The 27,055-nt window shown below is 41.3% G+C and overlaps 1 protein-coding gene across 1 annotated transcript in view; it reads left to right on the plus strand.

Annotated features, from left to right (window-relative positions):
• Positions 1-27,055, plus strand: part of LOC122796004 (diphthine methyltransferase-like) — a 376,921-nt gene that overhangs the window by 192,917 nt on the left and 156,949 nt on the right. The window contains exon 3 of the mRNA XM_044064484.1: positions 4,861-4,933. Coding sequence (XP_043920419.1) covers positions 4,861-4,933 — 73 coding nt within the window. The remainder of the gene's footprint in view (positions 1-4,860; positions 4,934-27,055) is intronic.

Consider the following 27,055-nt stretch of genomic DNA (forward strand, 5'->3'; position numbering starts at 1 on the left):
GGTGTTAAAGTGCATGGCAGTAGTCACAGCTCATTTGCGGCATCGGGGAATCCAGGTCTTTCCATACCTGGCTGCTGACTGTATTCAATCAAGAGATTCCATAATCAAGCTCTGTTCCCAGTTGGGAATCTCGATAAACTGGGAAAAATCCTCTTTTATAACTTTTATAGGAGCAAACATAGACACGGTCGAGATGTCAGCCAGACTGCCTACAGACGGAGTACAGAATTTTGTGCAACAAATTTACAGAATACTTCCCCTTCAAAGAGTCAAAGCGAAGGTGGTGTTGCAGCTTCTTGGGACTATGGTGTTAACCATAACCTTGGGACCTTTAGAAAGACAACATATGAGAATACTGCAATGGCTCCTGTCATCCCAGTGTTAGTTTCAACAGTTGCCCCTACATCATCAGATCCTAATTACAGATTCTTGCAAAAAGGACCTACGTTGGTGGATTCAACCAGGTCATCTTACCACAGGGACTCCCTTTGTACCGCACCGACCCATTGCCACTGTGACCATGAATGCCTCTCAGATAGGGTGGGGGGGGCATTATCTTGGTAGGACTGTCCAAGGCACATGGCAAGAGCAAGAGGCCCATCTGCATATCAGTGTCCTAGAGATGAGGGCGGTGCTTCTGGCATTGCAAGCACTTCACAACCTTCTCCCTCTAGGGACGATAGCTATACAGACCGACATGTCGCTTGTCTGGTATCTAAACAAACAAACAAGGGGGAACCAGATCATACCCCTTATGTCGAGAGGCCATGCGAGTTTGGGATTGGGCGATTTCTTCCCAACGCTTTCTCGTTGCAACACATATCCTGGGGACTTCCAGTGTAATAGCGGACAAGCTAAGCAGGGCAATTTTGTTACCTCACGAATGGTCCTTGAACCAGAAAATAGCCAGCATGATCTTTCTCAAGTGGGGGCAACCCTGCTGCGACCTCTTTGCCAGTCCCATCAACACCAAATGCGGCACCTTTTTCTCTCTCATCCCCCCTCCTGGAGAGTCTCCAAGAGATGCACTAGTCCACGATTGGCCCCCGGGACTCCTTTATGCTTTTCCTCTTTTTCCACTCTTCCCCAAAGTCATACAGAAAGCAATGCTGTTGGGAAGCAAGATGATCCCAATCACCCTTTACTGGCCTCGTCAGATTGTGTTCCCTTTTCTCGGGCCTCACCTGTTGGATTGCCCATGGACCCTGGACCCAGTGCCAGACCTTCTGACACATGTCAGGTTCTCTTCACCCCAGTTTACACACACTCAAACTGACAGCGTGGCTGCTCCAGTTCCATCACTAATCAGGCTTCATGATTTGTCTCCAGCTGTAACTCGTATTACCTTTTCTCACAAGCCTTTGACCAGAAAATTGTATCACAGTAAATGGAAGAGATTTTCTATATGGGCACACAATAGAGAAGTTGATCCATTTACAGCTCCCATTACTATTGTTCTAGAGTTCCTTTCAGAACTCTTTCACCAAGGTTCAGCGGCTGCTACACCCTGAGTTCAACTAGCAGCAATATCTCATTTTCATGTGGGGATTAATGATTCCAGTCTTTTGTCTCTCAAACTGTGCAAATCCTTTCTTAAGGGTTCCACGATGTTGAGACCTCCTGTACAAGACCCCATTCCACCTTGGGACCTGAATATAGTTCTGTCTAGACTTACTCTGCCACCCTTAGAGCCAGCCCATAGTTGTCAGTTGAAATTTGTCTTGGAAGACTTTTTCTGGTAGCAATAACCTCAGCCAGGCGAGTTTCTGAATTACAAGCTCTGTCTGTTAAACCTTCACACTTAATTTTTCACAAAGATAGGGTCTCTCTCCGGACCAACCATTCCTTTATTCGTAAGGTCTGTTCTCAATTTCACTTAAACCAAACAATTGAATTGGCAGTGTTCTTCCCTAATCACTCCAACAAAGCAGAGTATACATTCCACCAATTGGATGTTCACAAGCAACTACATTTCTATATCCACCAGACCAAGGAATTTAGAAAATCAGAACAGTTGTTTATTTCCTTTGCTGAGGCGAGAATGGGCTTGCCAGTTTCCAAGGTTACACTTTCAAAACTGGATCTCTAGTTGTATTTCCTTTATTTACACTTCTCAGGGAAAGGAGTTGTCCTTTAAAGTTAAAGCGCATTCTACCAGGTCCTTTTCTACTTCTGCTGCTTTCCAAGCCAGGACACCTATTGATAATATATGTGCAGCAGCAACATGGGCTACCCCTCATACATTCATTTCCCGTTATAAATTGGATTCTACTTCCAGGGGTAGAGCTTCATTTGGTTCCACGGTACTCAGGAGTATTTTCCAGTGAGCCACCCATTCAAGATGCTAGGGATGCTGTCCCACACGTAATAATGGAGGCGAGATAGGACTATATAACATAACGAAGTTATGTAATCACCATAATGTTCCATGTATGTAGTCCATCTCGCCGAACATTATTACGAACCCACCCACCAGCCCCCTTCCTGGAGGATCTGGATACAGTTTATTTCCCTTTCTATAGTGGTTTTTTGCCACAAGGGCTCCTTTTATTACAGTTTATTCTTCTGGACCTTTGTTCCTTTTTCATGTCTGATTCTGGTAGACTAGTAGCAAACAAGATCTGGGGAATGTGCACATCCATCATGGGATCACTATTAGACACGAGCCAATCAGAAGTTTTCAGGCTAAGTGGCCGAGTCGGAGCCGAGGATCGGCTCCGAACCCACATGTAATAATGTTCGTCGAGATGGACTCCATACATGGAACGTTATGGTGAGTACCTTTTTTAGGATAGTAAGAAGCATTCTTGTGTTAGGGAGAGGAGGTGATAGAGTGTGGGGGCTGCACAGATTCTAGTGGTGTCATCTGCACATTGGACAATGGAGGCTTTAGGTGTGGTGGATGGGAGTTAATTGGTGAAAAGAGTGAAGCGTAAGGGACCTAAGATGGAGCCTTGGTGGACCCCTACGGAAATGGGCAGTAAGGAGGATATTTAGTTCTGCCATTGTACTGCCTGTTGCGTACCTGACAGCTCTTGAACCATGTAATAGAGGAGGTACTGAGGTTTAAGGTAGAGAGTGATTGAAGAAGTTTGAGATGGGTAACCATGTTGAAAGCTTTTGAGAAGTCTAAGATTGTAGCAGATACCTAGAAGTCTATTATTTCTGTGATGATTGATGGTGTTAGTGAATGATGCAAGTGCAGTGGTGGTACTATGGAAGGGTCTAAAGCTATGTTGCTGGGTAGATAATTTGTTTTCTAACCGGTATTCCATCAGTTGTGAGTGTATTACTCTTTCAAGGATTTTTTATAAGGGGGATAGTATAGCTATAGGGCGATAGTTAGATACTGAATTCAAAGGAGTTACCTCCTTTATGCAGTGGTATTGTATGTGATATATTCAATAAATGGGGTACTAAACATTCTGAGATGGAGCTATTAATAAGTATAGTAAAAGGATAGGTTATGGCTTCTGCAGCTATTTGTAGATATTTAGCAGGTAGGTTATCAGCGGCCAGGGTGCTAAACATTCTGAGATGGAGCTATTAATAAGTATAGTAAAAGGATAGATTATGGCTTCTGCAGCTATTTGTAGATATTTAGCAGGTAGGTTATCAGCGGCCAGGGTGGTGGGTTTGAGTTTTTGAAGGAGTTTTTGAATGGTCTTGATTTATACTGAATGAAAGTTGAACTGGGTGTTATTGTCTAGTATTTCATTTGGAGTAGATACTTTTAATGAGGTGGGGCGATAATATTAGTTTATCAGCTAGGTCTTGGATTGTTTCAGTAAAGTATTTGTTAAATTGGGTGAGGATATTTTCTAGGTTGTTTTCTGTTTTGGATGTGGGGGGCGGATGTTTTCCCAGGTTGTAAAACAGAGTTGATTGCTGGCCAAAATGTTTTGGGGTTAATAGCATGTTTCTTTTGGATATTTTGATAGTAAGAGATTTTGTCTAGTTTAATGAGTTTTTTGGCTTGGTTGCGTAGTTCAAGGATTTTTCTGTTTGTCTATTTGGGTTTTACTCTTGTGAAATTGTGTCCAAGCTTTGTTCCTGCTTTTCATCAATATTCTGGTGTCTTTATTTAGCCAGGGAGCATATTTAGTTTTAATTCTAGTGGTTCGGGGGGGGGGGCATGGTAATTTAGTATTTTTAGGAAGGTTGTATTGAAGTGTTGTATTGAAATGGTCAACAGATGTTGACTATTTCCTGACTGCAGTTGTACTGGAGGAATGAAAGCCCCCCCCCCCCCATTTTTCATAACCACATCCCTTCTGCATTTTCCTGCCTGCTGCAGATTCCCGGGTATCCATCACATGCCTTTCAGGAACCACATAATCCCAGCCCTTCCCTTCCAACATAAGTAATTTAAGCCTCATTTCCACCTGACTGGTCTTCCCGATCCATGGTCATCAGTCAAGCAAAAGTGTTGTCTCCACTCAGGTGAGTCATCAGGGATCTTATCTTAGCGACTTAACAAATGTGCTTTGGCCATCATGATTATTAGTGACTTGTTGAAGTGAGCCATCTGGTCTGTGTGGGACTGTACTGCCAGAAGATAGCAAGGGCCAGTAAAATCAGTGGGTAGCACATCTTTTTAAAATACACTGTGTAAGCTGACTAATGTCTGTGAAAAGTTGGCTAGGATGACATGATTCTGTGATTCATTCTTTTCTTATTGCATATAGCTGCAGTACTAAGTTGAAAACCAGATAAAGAGTATACTCTTGACTGAGGACTATAGGAGTGATGAAGTACAGGAATGGGGCTTTTGCAACTAGGAACTGCATAAAAGAAATGTATACCAACAATGTGGTAAGGGATGCCTTAAACTGTGTATGATTTAATTTCTTACAACAGGTGGGGATGACTGTAAGCTGAAAGGTTGGGACACCCGAAGTGGAACAGACAGGCCTTCATTCACTAGCACAAGGTAAAATGTCAATTTAATTGTGTTTTAGAACTACACCTTTTATCATGGGCTAGTCTGAATAATGAAGCCATTGAATATTTTTACAGTTTGAAATAACCAGCTGTTTTTACTCTGGCTTTTGGCAATAATAGAAAATTGTTTTAATTTACGTACATAGCAGACATCTGTATGTTTTATTACTGCTGTTACTCCTCTCATCCAGTCTTTAGTTGTGTATTCAGGTGGGGATAGCCAATTCATATTGCATTATCCAGTCAGTGGAACTCAAATACATCTTAGCAGAAGTAGCGTCAGCTTGTTGAGGCACATTACCCAACACTGGCTTCCAAGAGGAAGGGGGAGCAGTGCTATGAAGTCTGCGTCCAAAAGCTCACACGCAAGCGTACATGTATAGTTTACTATCAAAATGTTGAATCACAAAACAAAATCTGTTTAATTGCCCAAACTGAAGTTTTGAATTTGCAAATGTCACTTTTACAGTTTGTCGGAAAGCATCACCTCAACATCCGCATTCACACTTGAAATGTCAGGAGATGACATCAGACCCTTTGGCCCTTGTGCTGAAGCTCCCATAGGAATTAAAAGTCTACAGCACAAGTGTTTACAGTTTTGCAAGGGGGTAGCCCCCCCTGCAATCCCCATACCCCCTGCATAGTATATATTCCAACTCTGAGATGGCACTACAGTGAGAAAAAGGGTAAATTTCCCAGTCCCACCTATAAGTGCAATCTGTTATCAGAATGTCAGTCCACATTAGCGAATTCACACTACCATTCGCTAATGAGGAATTGAACATTTCTGGATTGGCATTACAGAAACTGGAAAAGATGCATTCAACCATCCCAGTTTTGCAAAAGTGCCATTCCACATTTTCGTACTAAACCTATATATATATATATATATATATATATATATATATATATATATATATATATATATATATATATATATATATATATATAAAATATAGCATCTATATCATATCATACGATTTAAATAGTGAACACTATTTCATCGTACCAGTAATATCGAAACAACAAAATATCGAACAAACAAAACAGCAAATTTTTTCCCAGGGAAAAAATTCACTGCTCCTTAAAAAAAAAAAATAAATGAAGCCAAATTTAAGTGGGTTTCACCCCCCCCAACCCCTTTACTTAAATATACCAACTCCGAGATTGCACCATAGTGGAGGAAACGGCAATGTCCCGAAGACGGCCCACCAAATTTTTTCCCTGGGAAAAAATTTGATGTTCCGTGACTTCGCTATTTTGCCATTTCGACAGTATCGGATCGACTAAATAGCATTTGCTATTTAGTCCATTCGATAGTGTCATATAGACCGTAATATAAATATATATATATATATATATATATATATATATATATATATATATATATCTGTATATATATATATATATATATATCTGTCTATATATAGATCTATCTATATATAAATCTATCTATCTATATATATATATATATATATATATATATATATATATATATATATATATATATATATACACACACACACACACACACACACACACACACACACACACACACACACACACGTGTGTGTGTGTATCATGCACACATAAATTTGTATGTGTGTATATATGTATTTTAGTAGGTGAATCAAGCTTTTAATGTGTGTGATTTGCTTGGACAGGTTTCAAACCCTGCCCTCTCCTTGGAAACAAGCTTAGCAACAAGTGGCACACCTTTTTAATATTAATATTCATATGTGTTCAGTAGAAGACAACTAGTTCTAAGAAATAGCTTGAATATTAGTCAGATGAATTAGTGTCCAGTCATTACATGCATGACACATTTGCAAAATCTTTTTTAAACATCTCCCAGTTCTGCCTTCCTCCCTTTTTTACTCACTCTGTGCTAACATGCATCTTTCAGACTTGCTTAGAAATTGGAAACAGATTTATGGACCCACGCACTCTCTGTTCCCTTTTTCCTATCCTAGTCCTTTCATTCCAGTGTGGCCTTCCTTTGTAGGGCATTCCCATCTCTCATTTTTTCTTATCATAGGATCATAGGAGGTTACTAGGCTATTGGCCCTTGAGGCCCTTATAAGCCTAGCCAAGAGTTTAGCCCATGTTTAGACAAGTCAGCACCCAAAGCCCCTGTCCAGCAGGGACACAGGTGGAATGCCGGGGTGTATTTTCTGTTTCCCATCCAGTTATCCAGGTTGCGCTTAAAAAGGGATAATGAGGTACTCTACTTGACATGGAGAGGGAGTCTGTTCCACAGATGGGGGAGTCTCTGGGACACAAATCTGTCCCGCCAACAAGTCCTATTGATGTAATAGACCAGGTTGAGGTTACACATACGGGTTGCTCGAGTGGAGCCTGACTTGCAGATATGCAGCAGTCCCATCAAGGTGGGGTCTGAGATTGCTTTGTATGCCAGACAGAGGTCACCTCTGAGGTGTCTGTATGATTAGAGGGACAAGGCTTTTAGCCTGTCTGTGTGGGGTAGATGTTTTGAGGCCTTGGATTCTCCTGGTGAGAAACCTCTGTGGTTTGTCCAGCTGCTGCATGTGCTTTGCAAGGTACATGCTGAAGGGGGCGTTGTACTCAATAATTGGCCTTATAAGGGAAGAATACAGGGATGTTATGACCTCTTTGTCGCTGGATGAGATACTCTTACTTGTGAGGTGAGCCATGTAGAAAGCTTTCCATACAATGGAAGCAACATTGTGGTCAAAAGTCAGGTTGCGATCAATCTGGGTGCCCAAATCCTTCACTACTGATTGTATACTTAGGATGTTGTTATTAATGTGATAATATCTGGGGACATTACTCTCTCCAAAGGGGGGATGATGATGCATTTTTTGGCATTCAGCTTGAGGCCATGTTTCTGATACCAGCCATTTGTTTGGGTGAGACCCTCTTGGAGGACATCCACATCACTTGGGAATTGATGACTGCACCCATCTTGCAGTCATCTGCAAACTTGGTCAGCCGTAGCCCACTGGTTTTGGCCTGCACATCAGAGAAGTATATCCCGAATAACAGAGGCCCCAAGACCAATCCCTGGGGTACGCCACTCGTTATGGGTTTGCTGCTTGAGGTGGCTTCCCCTATTTTGATTAGGTGGGCTCTATCAGTGAACCAGTTTGCTACCCATCTGGTAACATATGGATTGATGCCTAGTTGAGAGATTTTATCTACTATGCCCGAGTGGGGAATAGTGTCAAAGGCTTTGGCCAGGTCAAGGTTGGTGGTGTGCACTGTTTTCTTGGCCATGGCTTTGGTGACTGTCTCAAAGAAGTTGACCAGATTTAACAGATATGACCTGACTCCCCTTGACAAAGCCAAACTGTGTGGGTTTAAGTGTTTGGAGGTTGCCAATGTCCTTGTTAATGGGGTCCTTGATAATACATTCCATAGTATTGTAGATCAGGTTAGTTAGGCTGATGGGTCTATAATTATCTGGATCAGTGGATGCTCCACCTTTGTGTAAAGGGATGACGGTGGCTGTCCTCCACTCGGCCGGGTCAAAGCTGGTACTCAGGCTTTGGTTGAATAGGGTGCCTAATGGTGCTGCAAGTTCATGAAGGACACAGCCTGGGATGTTATGTCCCATGGAGGCTGTATTTTTTGCCTTTGAGGGGGCAGTGATGACCTGTTCCCTAGAGATAAAGGGTGAGGGGGCAGGTACTGAGGATGTCCTGATTTACTGATGGGGGAGGGGGACAGATGGGAGACATTTTCACTGAATCTGCAAGTCAGTAGATTGGCTATATCTACAGCATTTATGTATGTGGTGTCCTTGACCACCAGTTCTGAACAGATCTGGGTGCTTCCTTTGAGACTGTGGACATATGTGAAGAAAGCCTTATGACTGTCTCTAGCAGATGTGGCCAATTTGGACTCTAAGTTGGCTTTAAACGGTTTTACTAGTGCTCTTATTTGCTTGTTCAGGCTAAAAAAGGATTGCTTCCAGTTGGGCACCTGCTCCTGGACAGCATTTTATTCCTTTTGTTATATAGTTTATTGCAGATGTCAAACAGACAGGTTTACTCTTCCTTGCAGAGGATCATTTTGTCTTGTCAGGTATTCCTGATTCCACATTAATCCTACACCTAAAGCCCAGCAACATAATTTTCATTTCCAAGTAAGCCCCCAAGATTACCAACACTGACCTTTAAAATCATCTCGGACCTTTACTCTTCCCATACATTCAGAACTGGCTGAGTTTCTGATTTAATGGCCCTTTACCAGTCAGCTGAAGTTCTTAAGAGGGGTAGGTAGGTGCAACGTTTTTGTAAGAGATGTGAACTTTTGTTTTTCTTAGAAGAAAGGATTAAAACATTTGTAATAGGCTTTCTACATGTGTGCTGTGATAGTTTAAATGGATTTTGTTTTGATATGTTAGGGAAGAACATTTGCAGGATATAATGCTATTCTTCTACAATAAACATTGTATAATACATTAAGCCCCCTACTGGTACTTCCAGCTACAGTATGGGATATAGATTTAGAACTGAAGTAAGTGCTGAGGTACCTTCTGCTGTACTTTCCATCCTGTGGTCAACTTCTTCCCAAACCATGTCTGTCCTCTGGTATCTCTGTTGTTGCCTCCTTTGTGAACAGCACTTACCTTTTCCTGTCACCATAGTTTCTGCCCATTTACTTTCTTTCCCTGCATCATTTCATACCCTCCTTTTTCAGTGTGATTAACTGTAGTTACCAGGTCCCTCTGCATAAGCCAGTGCTGGTTTCTTGAATGCTGGTAATGCTGGTCGTGTGCATAACTGACTCAGAGGGAGCATTAGCTTGGGTCCTGATCAGGTCTTATTTCTGCTTCAAATCTTTTTAATTTTTGCAATATTTGATTACTTCATCATCCCAATGAAATAGTGTCTTCATATAAATCTATTAACAGACATTCTTGTGGAAAACAAATGTTCCTCAAAAGTCTCATCTTTGCTTAATCTGCCTGGGGTCATTATGTTTAAAATAAATAATAAAAAAATATATTGTATACAGGTTGTGTGCATGTGGTAGTTGGTGTTTTTACATGTGAAATTAAGTGTTAAAGTATTTAAAAAGTGCAAATTTTCACTTCATATTAAGAATTTAGAAAACTTTGCATTGCATTTTAGACTTTGTATGTGTGCAGTATATGCAGGCTTTGTATGTGTGCAGTATATGCAGGTGTTCCAGTGATCTAACTCACTTATCTAATCACAAGTGTTGGAAAAAGTGATTTACTCACATATAATCCAGTGATATTCTTTAGTATATTTTATCAATTATAACGCTGATAATCAGGAAAGCTTCTGATTTTTTTTTTATCACCAGTACAAGTTTTTTTTAAAAAAAGATTTGTTAGTAATATTGCAGTTCACTTTATCACAGCGCGTAAAAAGTTACAACATTCATTGTTTGATAAGCTGTTTTAACGTACTACACCATTATTTTTAACTTGAAATGTGAGGAGAGAATGCATGTTCTGCTTTTGTCTTGTAACCAATTAACTCTGAAATGTGAACTGCCTTTTATTATGTTACTGTTTGTATAATTTGTGGCTTGTATCATTTTTTTCTGTGCCTGGTGGCCTGGGACTTGGCAGAAAAGTGTTTTTCAGTAGGTCACTTACAAACTTACCCAGTTAAAAATGATAAAAAAATAAAATGGTAAAGACTAAATACAAGCTATACAGACATGAAACTTACATCTGATAGTGACAGTGTGTCTTTACTTTCTAGTTATGTTACAGAAGAGAAGAAGAAAAAACAGAAAAGCTATGGGAAAAATGAGTCCGTGGCAGAAAAATCCAAAAACGGAGTCCTTTTTGGAGATTCCCTATGGCTCCAACATTAGGAACTCCTAAAACATGTTATAAATATGATCCAAAAGTACTCTGCTTTGATTCAGCTAACTTTATAATTAAAGCAGCCTGAAGCAATGCAGATGCTATCATCTGAGCCAGAAGTGCCAGTTATGTATGTACAGAAGCTGTCCACTTCCAGACAGGTTTACATAATAAGTAAAAATCAGAGGCAGCTTTACCTGCTGACACTTTCAAATGGCCTGACACCATCTGCTTTGTCTAGCACGTGTCCAGTCATCTACAGTTCCAGACTTGCGTTTCAGAACTTTTCATTGCAGAGTATTTTGTTGTCCAAAGGCTGCAGATAAAGAAATTGTCCTGCAGGAAGGTTTCATAACCACATATGCATGCCATACATATGCTTCCCGCAGTACTGTTGGTACCCACCTGTTCACCAATACCCATGATACCACAAGAAAGGAAAATAAATCCCCCTCCCATCTATTCTCAAAGGAAGAGAAGGAATTTTGTGAGCCAGATTTAGTCCGCTGTGGATCCAGATTAATTTCTTATCAGTATTGTGGTTCTTCTAGCAGTTTACTCTTGCAGCTCTAACTGGCTTCATTCTGCGCTCCTGGGTTTGATTCCTTCATTCTCCATTTGAGTATTGTGCAGTGCATTTAACCAGAATTTTGCATCCCACCCTGAAACGGGACAGTGATGCATGATATGCCTGTTTACAAGGGGAAAAACAAAAGTTTTGACTACCAACATGACTCTGTTTTGATTGACTGTCTAGAAAAAACTCCTCTCATGAAAGAATGAAAAATGATGATGCCAAGAAGAAACGAGATGGCCTCTTGCTGTGCTTTTGTAGAACATATTTCCTTCCAGATAACCATTTCCCATATCTAAGGCTATTGTTCAGTAGCAGAACTGTGTACTTCTAATAGACAGCATCCTGTTTCAGTTTGACATGCTTCTTTTGGTAGTCTTTTTGAGGGTGTGTTGAAAATGCTTAGTTGCAGTGAATGTTCATTGAAAAATATAGAAAATAGTTGCTGAAATAGGGGAAATATTTAGTAATGTTTCAAGCCAAGGATGTTTTGAATCAGCAGATTTCATGTCGTTGCTGTAAACCCAGAAAATGGGGATGACCATAAACAGCAACAAAAAAACTTTCTTCACCCCACAATAGTTGAAGACATCCTTGCAAGAGGCATTATAATGAAAAAGAAGTTTTTATTCCAAAAAAATGAGAGTCAAAAGATGTACCAGATTTATGATTCAACTTTGTTGCATTTTAGTGCAGAACTGTCTGAGCAGAGGGGGATAGTTGTTGCTGCAGCCTAATGGCTCCTCATGCAAAGCTTTGTATGAAAAAGACACTCTGGTTATTACAGAACATATGGAGCCTGATCCTGGATGCTGGAAAAGCTGTGGCTCCAAATCGTGGTTATATAAATGAGGAATGAATAAAATATGAGCTAATACACCAAAAAATGGCCAAAGAGGAGAAAAAAGATAATATTTTATTGAAGCAATAAAGTTTAGCGCTGTCATCATCTGAATATTGGACTTCATCAGAACTAGTAAAAACTAGAAAATCCCCAATCAACAAATCAAATACGTAAATGTTGTAAAACCCATTAATTAATGATTGAACCCCTTAAAAGAACGCGAGCAGGAAATACATAAATCCAAACTTGAGAAATAAATATGTACATAACCAAGCTAAATAATGACCCACTTGTGCCTACAACACCAATAACAAAATTAAATGCAATAAATAGTATGCTGCCTAAATATGTAGTGAGTCACTAGTATGTGAAATAACTGAATGTAATAAATATTGACATAAAACCTTCTTTAAGCATAGACCATAAGAACCTTATAACTTGACCTCACGAATTTTTAACACACTAGAAACAGAAATATTCTCATTTAGCTCAGGGAAATTCCCTGCATCTTGTTTGAGCTGCCGTAACAGTTTCCTTATTCAACTCTTGTGTACCATGGGCCGCCAGTAGAACTAATAGGAACCTGTTTAAGCACAAAAAATATTTACCCAAAGGCCAAGCCTTCACATGTCTATGAACTGCATTAGATTCATTAGTGTACGTGTTATGTTGTACATGTGTTCATATATACATTTCCTTAAAATCTCTCCATTTTACCAACATAGAAATTCATGCCACCTGAACACCTGGCTAAGTAAATGACCACAGTAATGTTGCAATTATAATGCCCTGTGGACTTAATTAAGAAGTCCCTAGCTTCCGTGTAATAATTATCCTATGTTGTGCAAGTACCTACATTGGTGAAAACCCACACTTAAGTCCCATATTTCTTATTACTTCACACCACTTTCAGTCTTATTTTCCATTAGTTCTTTCAAATTCTTACATTTTTCCCCATGCAAAAATGGGTTTGGCAGGGATGATATCCCTAACCTTTGGAAGGTGGATGAAAACTCTCCAATATCCATTGTTTTCTATATCTGACTGAGAATTAGGTGTAAACAAATGCTTTCTGTGGAAGAGTATCCATTGCCCTCCTTCCCACCGGAATCTCCAGGTCACCACCTAAAATTGGTGTAAACTTTGTATTCCACTGTTCAGTAACTTCCAGTGATACTTTAACTAGGTCTGGTGGATACCCTCTTTCCCAAAACAACTGTTTAATATACTCAAGTCTCAGTGGTAAAATACTGGTCATCCAAAGTCATTCGAGCTACCCTAATCATTTGCCCCTTAACTATACCTTTCTTTTGATAGAATGGATGTTCACTCGAACATCCATTCAGAAAGGTATCTTTCTGAAACACTTCAGAGTGAAATCTGCCTTCATTAAAGTCTTTAAAGTGACGTCCAGATAGTTAATTCTCTCCACTGAATACAAAGTGTAAATTTCAAAAAGGTTGTAGTTTGACTAGATTGTTTGAACTGTTTTTTGACTACATTAAAGTGCCTTTTCATCATTTTCATAAAATACAAATATCATCCAAAAACTGGGTGTAGAAATACCAACACGGGCCAAAAGGGGAGTTAAAAATACATTTTTTCTCCCGGTAATATAATATAATAGAATAGGTTAGCACAAGAAGCCCCCATGGTGACACCTTGGACCTGCTTGTAATATTCAGCATTAAAAAACAAAGTTATTGTTTAATTCCATAAATGAAATGATTAAAACAATTTCAGAATTGGTTAAAAATTCACATTTCAAGATCACTTCTTGAAACTATTCAAGCCCTAATGAAAGGGGAATACAGGGAAAAGATCAAATGTCTCTTGTAACAAAAATCAAATTGTAGTGGTAAAAATACGTCTGATATTCTTGAGAAAATCCCATGAATCCTTGGAAGTCTCCCTAATGATTGTTAAAAGGACTTGCATTTCTGGTCAATATACTTGGCTAGGGGATGTGTCTTGGAACCTCTGACTGTCACAGTTGGCCATAATGGAGGATCCTCTGTAGATTTATGAATTTTAGGTATCCCAAAAATGATTGGAATGCAGGGTTTCTCCACAAACAGGAAATCAGAAAGATGCTTAACAGTCACCCCTTGCAAAAAATGGATCCTTCAAAATTAAATCCATTTTGGAATACGCTATGTTGATTTCATTTTTAGATACAATTGTGTATTCATCATCATCTCCCAAATGTTAAACAAATGTATGCCATAATCAATATTTCCTTCATTACCCCCCCCCCCCCAATCAGGTTTCATAATTGTATATGCTGAATTGTCGGAAAAAACTTTTACAAAGATTTTTCTTCACATTTCAAAATTTAAAACCTGTCATTTATATCCCCTTGTACTACCTCCTCTAAAATTTGAAAAGCTGGATTGGGGGGGATAGAACACACTTTTCTTCTTCAAACACAGGTTCCCCAGATCCATTCCCCCAAAACAAACACAGATTTAACTTTCTTAAAAACAATTTTAATTCACAATAATATCCGCATTGTCAAAATGCTTAGAAGGGACAAATTGCATCCCTTTCATAAATAAGCTTAGAATAATTGTCAGTATTTAAATTGCTGTAGTTAAAAATATTAAAATTATTGAGAGACGACATTATTCTGTTGCAGGACACAAGCAAGTCATACAGAAATGGCTCTGATACTGCCCAGGTGGAATAATTTTTTTGGCCATACATGCTACCTTTTCTCTAAATACATAATCTGATGATGATGATCTTCATTCATTCATTACTGATGGGTGTCTGTTCCGTCCTCGGAACCAAGTCGGCCTTTATAACAAGCTAACACCAGCCAAAAAGCTCTCAAGCTAAGCTTACCCATAGTCTGCCGGTGTTGCCAAGCTTTTTATGTTGGCAAGACCGAAAGGCAGCTAAAAAGACGTATTTATGAACATTATTATGATGTTCAAAAACAGTGTAGCACTAATGCACTTTACAGGCACACCATTGTATGTGAATCTGCTGATTTTTAAGTTTTTTGTTTTAGAAGCAGTTCCTAAATGTACCAGAGGTGGACATTGGGAAGCAAGATTGTCACACAGGGAAACGTATTGGCAGATCTTGTTGGAATCTAACAGACCTCCGGGTTTGAACGATTCCATCTCTATTATGCCTCATTTAAAACTCAAGGCTGACCAATTGTAACGGTCAAGTAGTATGATAATTATTTAGATCTGCCTTTTTATGTGTTATTTTAACATATTTTAATAATAACATTTATTCCTGTAAAAAACAGTGTATACTTATACAAAAAATAAGGTTTTCTTGTGGTTCGAGTATGTAGTTAATTATATATACATACAATTTGTATGCATTTTAAATAGTTTTGCTTGTAAAATTATTTTTTAACCCAATATAATCGAATACTGACATGTTGGGTGCAATATTTTGTATACTGGGGCTTCATAAACTGTGATACCACTTTAAGAATACCTTCAATCTGCAAACAATTAATTACTTCATCAGTTAGCAAGTGTATTTAAACAAGTGTATGATTTTTTGATTTTTATCTGAAGAAGTTGCTTGGTCAACGAAAACGTGGTGAAATTTTGGCGTTAAAAGATTTCCAGTACTATCTTTGTTAGCGGTGTTCGTGGTTACTACTCTGCTTTGCTGTACCTTATTGTGAGTTTGGCTGCCGGATACTTTGGTGGATTTCCTGGCCTGTTTGCTGCCTTTTTGTGGAGAGTTGGTTTTCAGCGTTCTACTTTTTGTTTCAGTTTGTTATGGAGGCAGGCTCAGGGTCAACTGCCAATGGTGTTTCGGAGGAAGCAGTTCCGTTTGTTCTTTCTGATACATGCCAACTCACGGGACAACTTACCCAACTGGTTAATTTGCTTACTCCATTGGGGCAAGGCATACAATCTGTTCTCACAGAACAACTTGAAATCCTTAAGGTTCTCACTTCACGGACTACGGGTTTCCCTTTACGGGACTGTTCTAAAGGACTGGGTTGTTCTTCCGATGCACAAGGAAGCAAGGACTCCGTAAATTTTTTTAACACTCCAGCTGCTCTTCAGGAAACCGCCGAGGGTAACCCTACAGCTTCTGGCTCCAATGACACTGTTCCTATTGCACTTCCTGCTTCTACTTTTCATGAATGGGTTAAAAGTAAACCCAAATTTCAGTTTGCTGAATGTTCCGACTCCAACAGTGGGATTACTTCATTTTCAGACAGTATGCAATCTTTAGAACATGCTTTATACAGGTATAAAACTCTAGAACTTGACAATTTATACCTGAATGAATGTCTTAGTAAACATATTGTCCCAAAAGGTTTACGGGTACATAAATTCCCGAACAATGTTATTCATGGTAGTGATTTTCATTCAGAATTGATTAAAATATTTGATGAATGTGGATTTGGTATTGTCAAGGCTATAATTAGGAGAAATGATACTGAAATCAAGGTTTTACAACATGATATTTTTAAATTCAATGAAAATGTAACTTCTGACCTGTTATTTACCATTGATGTTGAAAAACAAAAATATTATGATCTTAGGAAGCAAATAGATCAACAATGTTATACTGTTTTGAAACGTAAATACAAGAAACTAAATAGGGACATCAAGGAATACCAGGAGGGTAGGCAGTATCCCAATCCTCCACAGGTCAGGGGTAATTTTTCTCTTCAACATGTCCCTACACACTTTCATTCTGGTAATGAAACTCCGACCCATGTTCAGGAAGAATTTCCCCCTTTATCACCCCATCATTCTACGGACGAGGGTTGTGATGATTTTTTACCCAGGAGATCAGAACACCTTCGCAACCAATTACATCATCAGCAGTCGCATCATCCTTACGGGGGTCCAAAACCCCCCCGGCAGGGGGGAGGGGGGCAATCCAGGGGGTGGAGGAGGAATCAACAGGACTGGTAATTTCCAGCCCTATTGACATTACAGCTATTGGAGATTACTCTATGCATACACTGAATGGTTATCACATCTACAGTTACAGTGATTTAGTCATTTCACAGGTATAGTTTTCCTTGTTTACTAAGGGTTTCAAATTTGCACCCAGTAGGGGTAGTAATTTAGTTAACACCATTTTGGATGTCAAATTATTCATACGTAAACTCAATTTACACCATCTTTTTGGGTCTAATACTATGGGTCGGGGCCTCATGCTCAAAAAAATCTAGTACTTACAACCCCTCCCTGCATCCGCAATTGAGCAATTTGGAAAACAGGATTGAACAGATACGCCGCAAAATGGTTAAGGTCCAACATGTTTCCAATTTAAATCAGGCCGAGGCCACCCTCTTGGACGAATTGAGGAACAACTCTTCCATTAGAATTATGGAACCGGACAAGGGGGGTGGAACAGTGGTCATGGATCAAACACTATATGAGGCTAAAATGAATAATTTGTTGCATGATACTACCAAATACACGGTTGCTTCCTTAAATGAGGTCCATATTTCATATAAAAAAATTGATTTGGCCATCAAGGACCTTTTAGACCAAGAAGTTATTGAAATTGATCTTTTTTCCTTCTTGGACAACCCACATCCTAAAGTACCCACAATATTTGGTGTCCCCAAGATCCACAAGAACGTGCAGGACCCCCCTCTTAGACCAATTGTGGCTGTCCAGGGGTCTAAAACCCACAATCTTTCTAAATTTCTTGATTGGAAATTGAAACAGTTGTGGGGTAAACAGGAACATTTACTTAAGGATTCGTGGGAATTTAAAAGAGGTATTACTCATGATCTTTATAGGCCCAACTTACAGTTTGTTACCATTGATGTTGGTAGATCTGTTTTCGGTGATCCCACATTCAATTGGTTTGGCATGGATGGAGGAGGCTCTTTGGGCTTGTAAGGGGGTAACAAATAATGATGTACATCTTGTCTTGGAATTATTGGAATTGGTCTTGGGAAATAATTACATCTATTTTTGTGGGGAATATTTCCAACAGACATCAGGTGTCTCCATGGGAGCCAATTGTGCTCCCACCTATGCTGACCTTATTTTGTCCGTATGGGAGCAAAAGTTTGTATTTTGCAGTGAATTTTCTAAATATTGGATTCACTATACCAGGTTTTTGGATGACATCTGTATCTTTTGGACAGGACCTAAACACTGTATTGATGATTTCGTCACTTATTTACATACAACTACAGAATTTCTGAAGTTTACATATAATACAACAGTAGATCATGTAAACTACTTAGATGTTACTCTTTCCAAACTAGATGGTGTTTTTTCTTCATGTATATATAGGAAGCCTTCATTTTCTAATAGCTATTTACATTTTGACAGTTCACACCCTAAATTTCAAAAAAGATCTATAGTCAAGGGACAATTTGTCAGGGTTTCCCGTATGACCTCGGACGATATCCTTTTCCAAGTTGAGGGAGACAAGTTAAGTTCGCTTTTTATGGACAGGGGACCCTATTACTTTGATCAATTCTGTTCATCAGTAAATGTGCTGAACCGACTAATGTTCCCACCAATAGCTTCCATTCACTAGCTATCAATCAAGTGTTTGTTACTGAACATAGTACGGATGTGGGACAAATTGGAAATATTGTTCAAGAGGAATTGAAGTTATTTCAGGATCTTACAGACCTGAGTAATTTTAAAGAATTAACCTGTAAATTTGTTTACAAAAGGGGTTTTAACATCAAGAGGATTTTGGAATACAACAATAGTCAGGGACCTCTTGAACCCCGTAGGAAGGGTACGTTTCGCTGTGGACGTTGTTCCCAGTGCAAACATGTTATCAATCAGGAACAAGTATACTTGGAAAGTAGAAACAGGAACATTCGGTCTAATCATTTTTACAATTGCAACTCCACAGGTTTAGTTTATTTGGCTGTCTGCCGGTGTTGCCAAGCTTTTTATGTTGGCAAGACCAAAAGGCAGCTAAAAAGACGTATTTATGAGCATTATTATGATGATCAAAAACAGTGTAGCACTAATGCACTTTACAGGCACACCATTGTATGTGAATCTGCTGATTTTAAGTTTTTTGTTTTAGAAGCAGTTCCTAAATGTACCAGAGGTGGACATTGGGAAGCAAGATTGTCACACAGGGAAACGTATTGGCAGATCTTGTTGGAATCTAACAGACCTCCGGGTTTGAACGATTCCATCTCTATTATGCCTTATTTAAAACTCAAGGCTGACCAATTGTAACGGTCAAGTAGTATGATAATTATTTAGATCTACCTTTTTATGTATTATTTTAACATATTTTAATAATAACATTTATTCCTGTAAAAACAGTGTATACTTATACAAAAAAATAAGGTTTTCTTGTGGTTTGAGTATGTAGTTAATTATATATACATACAATTTGTATGCATTTTAAATAGTTTTGCTTGTAAAATTATTTTTTAACACAATATAATCGAATACTGACATGTTGGGTGCAATATTTTGTATACTGGGGCTTCATAAACTGTGATACCACTTTAAGAATACCTTCAATCTGCAAACAATTAATTACTTCATCAATTAGCAAGTGTATGATTTTTTGATTTTATCTGAAGAAGTTGCTTGGTCAACGAAAACGTGGTGAAATTTTGGCGTTAAAAGATTTCCAGTACTATCTTTGTTAGCGGTGTTCGTGGTTACTACTCTGCTTTGCTGTACCTTATTGTGAGTTTGGCTGCCGGATACTTTGGTGGATTTCCTGGCCTGTTTGCTGCCTTTTTGTGGAGAGTTGTTTTTCGGCGTTCTTCTTTTTGGCACATAATCTGATGATGATAATCTTCATTCATTCATTACTGATGGGTGTCTGTTCCGTCCTTGGAACCAAGTCGGCCTTTATAACAAGCTAACACCAGCCAAAAAGCTCTCACGCTAAGCTTACCCGTAGTGCCCATCTCCCTGTTACCTCAGATTTCGTATGCCATGTAGATATCAAGATGTGTCAAGCCAGCTCTCGTCTAAGTCATTAAGAATTTCTTACTTCTTAAACCTTCCAGTCACTTCCCCCCTCCCCATATATCTTACTGGTCTTGTGACCAAAGTGCCGAAAGGTGAAGCAGTCCCTCGGACCCGATATGCCCCCATGGCAGATACCTTTTTTGGGCAACAATGCAGCCCCTTCTTGGAGCGACCTGATTCTCCATCGGGGATATCAATCCGGTCCTCCAGAAACCTTTCAGAATTCGATGTGGTGAGACATGTGGATCAGCTCCTGGCAGCCAGAGGAATCGCAACTCCTTCTAAACCCTCCCTCCCGCCTGGAGCCGAGGGATTTTCTCCCCAGACTCAACATATATTTCTCCTTTGACCTCCTTCCCTCAGCATCAGAGAACCATATATATCCCCCTCTGGACCACAGCTGACAGTCTACACACTGGGACATCAAGCACAAGAGCTTCAAGATACCCTACCATGGGGCGCACCCTCTCTTAGGAGTCCTCTTCAGATGTCCTCGCTGAGGAGATACCACATAAGAGATCATGCAAGAGGAAGCATGTGGATTCCCCCAAGGAATCCCTTACTGAAGATACAGACTACAATGAAGGAGAGGGGTCCCCACAGTCGCCCCCTGAGGATGTTTCCTTTGGCGACATACTGGAAATTTTAAAATGGCGGGGAGGCTGGAAGCCCACCAACCCCTCCTTTAAGGAGTCTGTATTCTTGCAGGCTTTTCGTGCTCGACCCTCTACTTCTTGGGTGACCCCACCTGCAGATGAACTAGTTCAGCTCATCATGCAGCATGCCTGGAAGAGTCCTGACGTCCTTTGAACCAATCTCTGGGAGACCAGACAAAATTCTTTTTCCACCGGAAGATAGTCCACATTGACTCAAAGGCCTACCAGTAGACGCTATGGTGGTTATGGTGGCCACTAAGAAAGAGCTCACCGAGGAGAGCCATAGTGTCCATCCCCCAAACAAGGGAGTCTTGGGCAATTGACAGGTTAGGGAAGCAAGTGTTTTCTTCATCGACCTTTGCCATCCGGTTCTTGAATTACTTGGCACACTTTGCCAGGCTCCAGAGAGACCTAATCTTGGAACTCTCTGGAACTTTAGCAGGAGCAGTTTCTGACTAGGTACGTGACAAAGTTGCTTCGCAGCTTGCAACCTTGGAATCTGTATCTAACTCGTCCATGTGGTTGATCTCTCACACTAGGGTGGCTAGAACAGTGGGTGCAGGCGTTGTCATGAGACATTGATGCGCCTTTGTGATATTTGCAGAAGCTTCTTCTCTCTTTGGCCCGAAAGTGAAATGCACATTAGCCAGATGTGAAAAGGATGGCAAGACCCCGTCTTGGGTGTAGGATTTTCCACCACCCCCCCCCCCAACAATCTTACTCTTGGAATCTGAGGAGTGGAAAGATGTGGCACAAGAAGTCCCAGAGTCCTTTGTGTGACATGTGGTGAGTTTACCCCCCCCTTGGTGCAGAGGGAGAAACGCATCTGGAAGATGCCCTTAGAGGCAGAGGGGGTCCGCGTAATCAGGGATCCAGAGATTCTTTCCCTGAACAGCCCTGTCAATGCTCCTGAAGAGCGGCTCGATTGCTTACCTCTGGAAGCAGTTGGGGGACATTTTTCTTTGCACCACTTTTCCTGCCGAACGATAACTGCAGATTCTTGGATGCAGACGATAATTGCCAGAGGTCATCACATACCCTTCAATACTTACCCAAGGCCACTAAGGCACATTCCCAATGTTCCACCCAGTAAAAGGGAAGCAGCAGCTCAAGAAATACAAAAGGTGCTCATAACAAGTCATCCAAGCATTCTCACCAGACCAAATAGGGTCCAGATTTTACTCAAGGTTCTTTTTAGTGCCAAAAAAGACAGGGGACTAGAGGCCAACCTTGGACCTCAGCATCCTAAACAAATTTGTCAAACAAACAAAATTCCGGATGGTCACAGTTCAGTCTATCCTACCCTTCCTAGAGAAAGATGATTGGATGTCCTCAATAGATCTTCAGGGTGTGTATTACCACTACTAGAGTAGTGTATTACCACTACTAGAGTAGTCCAGTTTCAGAGTTGCTGATCCCTGGGCTTTGTTTTTAGTTCCTGTTACTGATCCATTGCCTTATTAGGAAGGAGGGAAGTTTCTTTGCTTACCAGTGGGAGTGGGAAGCACTGAGCGGCCTTTTTGTCTGATTTGGTGAAGTTTCAGCCAGAAACTAGTAGTCCATTGGTCGTTTTGGGCCAATTCCTAGCTCCCTTCAGCCCCCTGCTATAAAACACGCTAAACGCGCGTAAGCGCGGAGTTACCACTGTTGCACACAAGAGCAGCGGCGGTTAAACAAGGTTAAACTATTTGGGCCATCTAAATTCCACTCTTCCAATTTTCCCTTAAAACTACCTTCCTCGAGCTGTACTGCTGATCTAACCAGCATATCCTATAACTGAAAAGTTCATCTCTACTTGATTCCCAAGTAGACTATTCTCTATCTGTAAAGCCTAGCACTTACTCCTACAGTACTTGCACCTTGATAAAGCACTCTTATTATAGATAGTACCCCACCAGCCTAAAACCCACTTCCCGGAGTCCTTTGAAAGTCTCTTTATCTACTACTTCTAGTATGTTGAGGAATCAGTTGCTAGTGTCCTCTCCAGCTCAACTGGTGAACCTGGGAATATTGAGGCAATGTTACAACTGCCTCATGTACACAGACAATCCTCTCCTTCTCCCACAAAACACAAATACATGCGAGAGATGCAACTATACGGCCAAACTGGAGGCTGAGCTCTCTCAACATAGGACTGGCAAGACCAGACAGGAGGAGAAGGTAACCACACACAATACATACCCAGTCACACATGGTACCATCACAACTTCAAATCATACACATACTCACACAAAGACATACTCGGAGGCTCTGATCAAAAATTTACCAAAACAGCAGAGGCCACCAAAGCAGACACCCAAACAACTACCACCTCACGACCCAACACATGCAACACATAGACCACACAGTCAGAGTGTCAAACAGTCACAGCCCTTAAGGCCAAACAAAATGCCAGACACACTTGTCATTGGTGATTCCATAGTCAGACACACTGACGTCCCGCTCACCAGACTGAGTAAAGAGAAGGTCACAGTAAGCTGCCTGTCAGGCGCTAGAATCCGCCACATAACGCAAGCACTCAGGTCTCTCAACAGCAGGTACAAGTACGACTCAGTCATTGTCCACGCTGGTGTCAACGACCTGAGACGTACCTCCTTGGACTACATGAAAAGGGACATAGAGGAGCTCTCTGATTATGTAGCCCAGGCAGGTATGACCCTGACCTTGAGCAGTATCCTACCTTCACCTAGAATGATGCCACAATACAGTGATAAGATGATCAGCTTTAATAATTGGCTTAAATTCTGGTGTCATTCAAAGGGGATCAATGTCTGTCTGCCTGGGATGACATGCTGGACAAGCCACGCTGCTCGCAAGGGACGGCTTGCACCTGTCACCCTGGGCTTCCGGATATTGGCAAAGGCTCTTGCCACCCCATAGTGCCTTTTAGGCAAGGCTCAAATTCTAAACCTACCACCCTAGAACACCAAAAGGAAAAAACTAAGGGTAATGCTGCTCAATGCCAGAAGTCTCAATCTCAAGATGCACGACTCGAGGCCCTTCTCAATATGGAGAACATCGATGTCTGTGCTGTGACAGAAACCTGGTTCAAGGCTCCTGAGAGCACCCCAGCACTAACAGGTTTCACCTCATATCATGCGTTCCGCCCCAAAATCCGGACAACACCAAGAAAGGAGGGGTGTCCATATTCATAAAGGACACCCACACCTCAAGGTTGGTGGCAACGCATGATGCATCGGAGACCATCCAGGTGCAATTAACCATAGGCAAGACTGCTCTGCAATTTGTAGCATGTTACAGGCCACCCTCTCAAACTCAGGAACCTCACATGGCCTTCCTGAAAACATTGGAGGGATAAATGTATCTCCAAACACCATCATACTAGGTGACTTTAACTACCCTAATATAGACTGGGAACACTACTCAAGCCCGAACACTCTAACCCAAAGATTCCTGGAGTTCATAAACTCAAATGCCATGGAACAACTAGTCACCATCCCCACAAGAGGAGAAAACATACTTGATCTCATCATCACGAACATGGGATCAAAATGTTCAACACCGAAGTATACCCCTCACTGGTGAGATCAGATCATAAACTAATCTCGCGGGAGGTCCTCATCCCGCCGCCACCTGAAACAAAAAGACCACAGTGAAAAACTTCTCAAAAGCCGATTTCACACTTCTAAAAACTAGTGTGGTCTCCTTTAAGGCCCCTGAGCCAGTGGTAAACATTACTCAAACCGCTGAATCACTTACAAATGCCTTCTACCAGCACCTACAGGACTGCATGGATCAGGCAATCCCAAACAAAACTAAGACTCTCTGTACCAAAGGCAAGCGTCCAGTCTGGTGGACCCCAGCCATAAACAAGCTCTACAACAAAAGGAGGAAGCTACTACAAGATAGAGCAAAATCCTTGAAAGGTAAGACACCTTTGATCATTATAAGTAAAAACTAAGAGCTCTCATAAAATCATCCAAGGCAAATTTTGAGAGAAAAATCGCCAAGGACTCTAAAGAGAATCATAAGGCCTTCTTTAGCTATGTTAGAAACCTAGGAGGAAACTCCCAGATATGCTCAGAATTAGTTCAAAATGATGTGAAAATTACTGAACCTACACACATTGCCAACATACTGGGTGACAGGTTCAGTGCAAACTTCTCCCTCCCCAAAAGGAGAGATATCTATTCCAGAGGATTGTAGCCCCCAAACATCTCCAACGCCCAGGTGAGAACTGCCCTCACTAAGGCAAAACACAGCATCCATGGGACCGGATGGTGTCCCTGGCTGTGTGCTTCATGAACTCAATGAGGAATTAAACCCACAGTTAGGACAGCTGTTTAATCTTAGCCTCACCTCAGGATACGTACCCAAGGAGTGGCGCACGGCGACTGTGGTCCCACTTCATAAGGGCGGTGCCTCCACAGACCCTGGAAATTACCGCCCCATTAGCTTGACAAGCCTTATCTGCAAAGCCATGGAGAGGATCATAATGGAACTCATAAATAAAGACATAGGGAACTTGCAGACTTTGGATCCAACTCAGTTTGGCTTTGTCAAAGGCAGATCCTGCCTCTTAAACTTGGTTGACTTTTTCGAGACAGTCACCAAGGCCATTGATGAGGGAAAGGCAGTCCATACAGCCTACCTCGACCTGGCAAAGGCCTTCGACACAATACCCCACTCAGGTATCATCGAAAAACTCATCAGCTTGAATGTAAACCCATACATCACAAGATGGGTTGCAAACTGGCTAAGTGACAGAACCCACAGGGTCAGAGTTGCTGGAGCCATGTCAGACTCAAAGCCTGTCACAAGTGGTGTCCCACAGGGCTCAGTCCTGGGTCCACTCTTGTTCGGCATCTACTTTTCTGAAGTACAAGCAAACACAGGAGGGTTATGGCTGACAAAGTTTGCAGATGACTGCAAACTGGGCGCCATAGTCGAAAACACATCTGACACAGATATCCTCCAGAAGGGCCTCACAGAAATGGATAACTGGTGCCAGAGCCATGGCCTGAAGTTAAACGCCAAAAAATGCATAGTCATACCCTTTGGGAAAAACAAGGCTACCCCTAGCTACCATATAGGTGGCAATCCACTGAGCACAGAAAAAAAAAAGTCATAAAAATGGACAGATGCTCCAGAAGATTCCTCCCCTTCCGGCTGGGAACCAGTCACTACCAATTCCAAGTGCTGCCCTTTGGCCTTTCTATGGCCCCAGATTGTTCACCAAATGCATGGCAGTGGTAACAGTTCACTAGAGACTGCAAGGATTCCGGGTGTTTCCATATGTAGACGATTGGCTCCTTACCACCCCCACCATGCATCTACTGGTTGCAGCCTTACACTACACCCTAAAACTAGCAAAATCCTTACGGATCTCAATAAATGTGGAGAAATGCAAGTTAATTCCTTCTCAGACTCTGGAATTCTTAGGGGCAACTGTTGATACTCAATTTTGCCTAGTCTCCCTCCCCCTTCACAGAGTAGCAAGACTGATGTCTCAACTCTGGGTGATACTCTCTCAAAACAAAGTTTCAGCTCGGGCAGTCCTCCCAACTACTTTGATCAATGGCAGCATTGATAACAGTAGTTCCACTGGCGACACTACACATGAGATTACTGCCGTGGTTTCTACTAACACAATGGTCTCCTCTGACTCTTCCCCTTGTTCTTCCAGATCTGCATAACAAATCGATGCAAACAAGATTTACTTTGGTGGATGAAGCCAGAAAAAGTCCCGTGGAGTCTCCCTTTCTTCCCCTCTCAGCCCAAGGCCATAGTGACCACGGATGCTTCCCTGATTGGGGGGGGGGCCCTTCCAAGGAAAGACAGCCCAAGGTACTTGGTCACCAGTGGAGGCCCATCTGCATATCAGTGTTCTAGAACTGAGGGCAGTGCTTCTAGCATTGTAAGCATTCCAGTCTGTCCTCCCATCAGGGACAATTGCTATCCAGTCCGACAACATGTCTGTCTAGTAGATCAGCAAACGAGGGGGAACCAAGTCCTACCCGTTGTGTTGAGAGGCCAGGAGAATCTGGCAGTGGGTGATGGCTTCCAACCGCTTTCTGATAGCAACCCATATTCCTGGGGATTCCAACGTGATTGCAGACAAACTGAGCCGATGCATTCTCCTGCCTCACAAGTGGTCCCTCAATCCAACCATAACGGCGAAGATCTTCAGCCGCTGGGGCCAGACTTGCTGCGACCTATTCGCCTCATCAGCAAATCACAAATGCACCATCTACTTTGCCCTAATTTCCCCCACAGGGGGAGTCCGTGAGGGATGCTCTAATACATGAT

The sequence above is a fragment of the Protopterus annectens genome, chromosome 2.part2 (genome assembly GCF_019279795.1).
Source record: "Protopterus annectens isolate FY-2018-M chromosome 2.part2, PAN1.0, whole genome shotgun sequence".
NCBI lineage: Eukaryota > Metazoa > Chordata > Ceratodontiformes > Protopteridae > Protopterus > Protopterus annectens.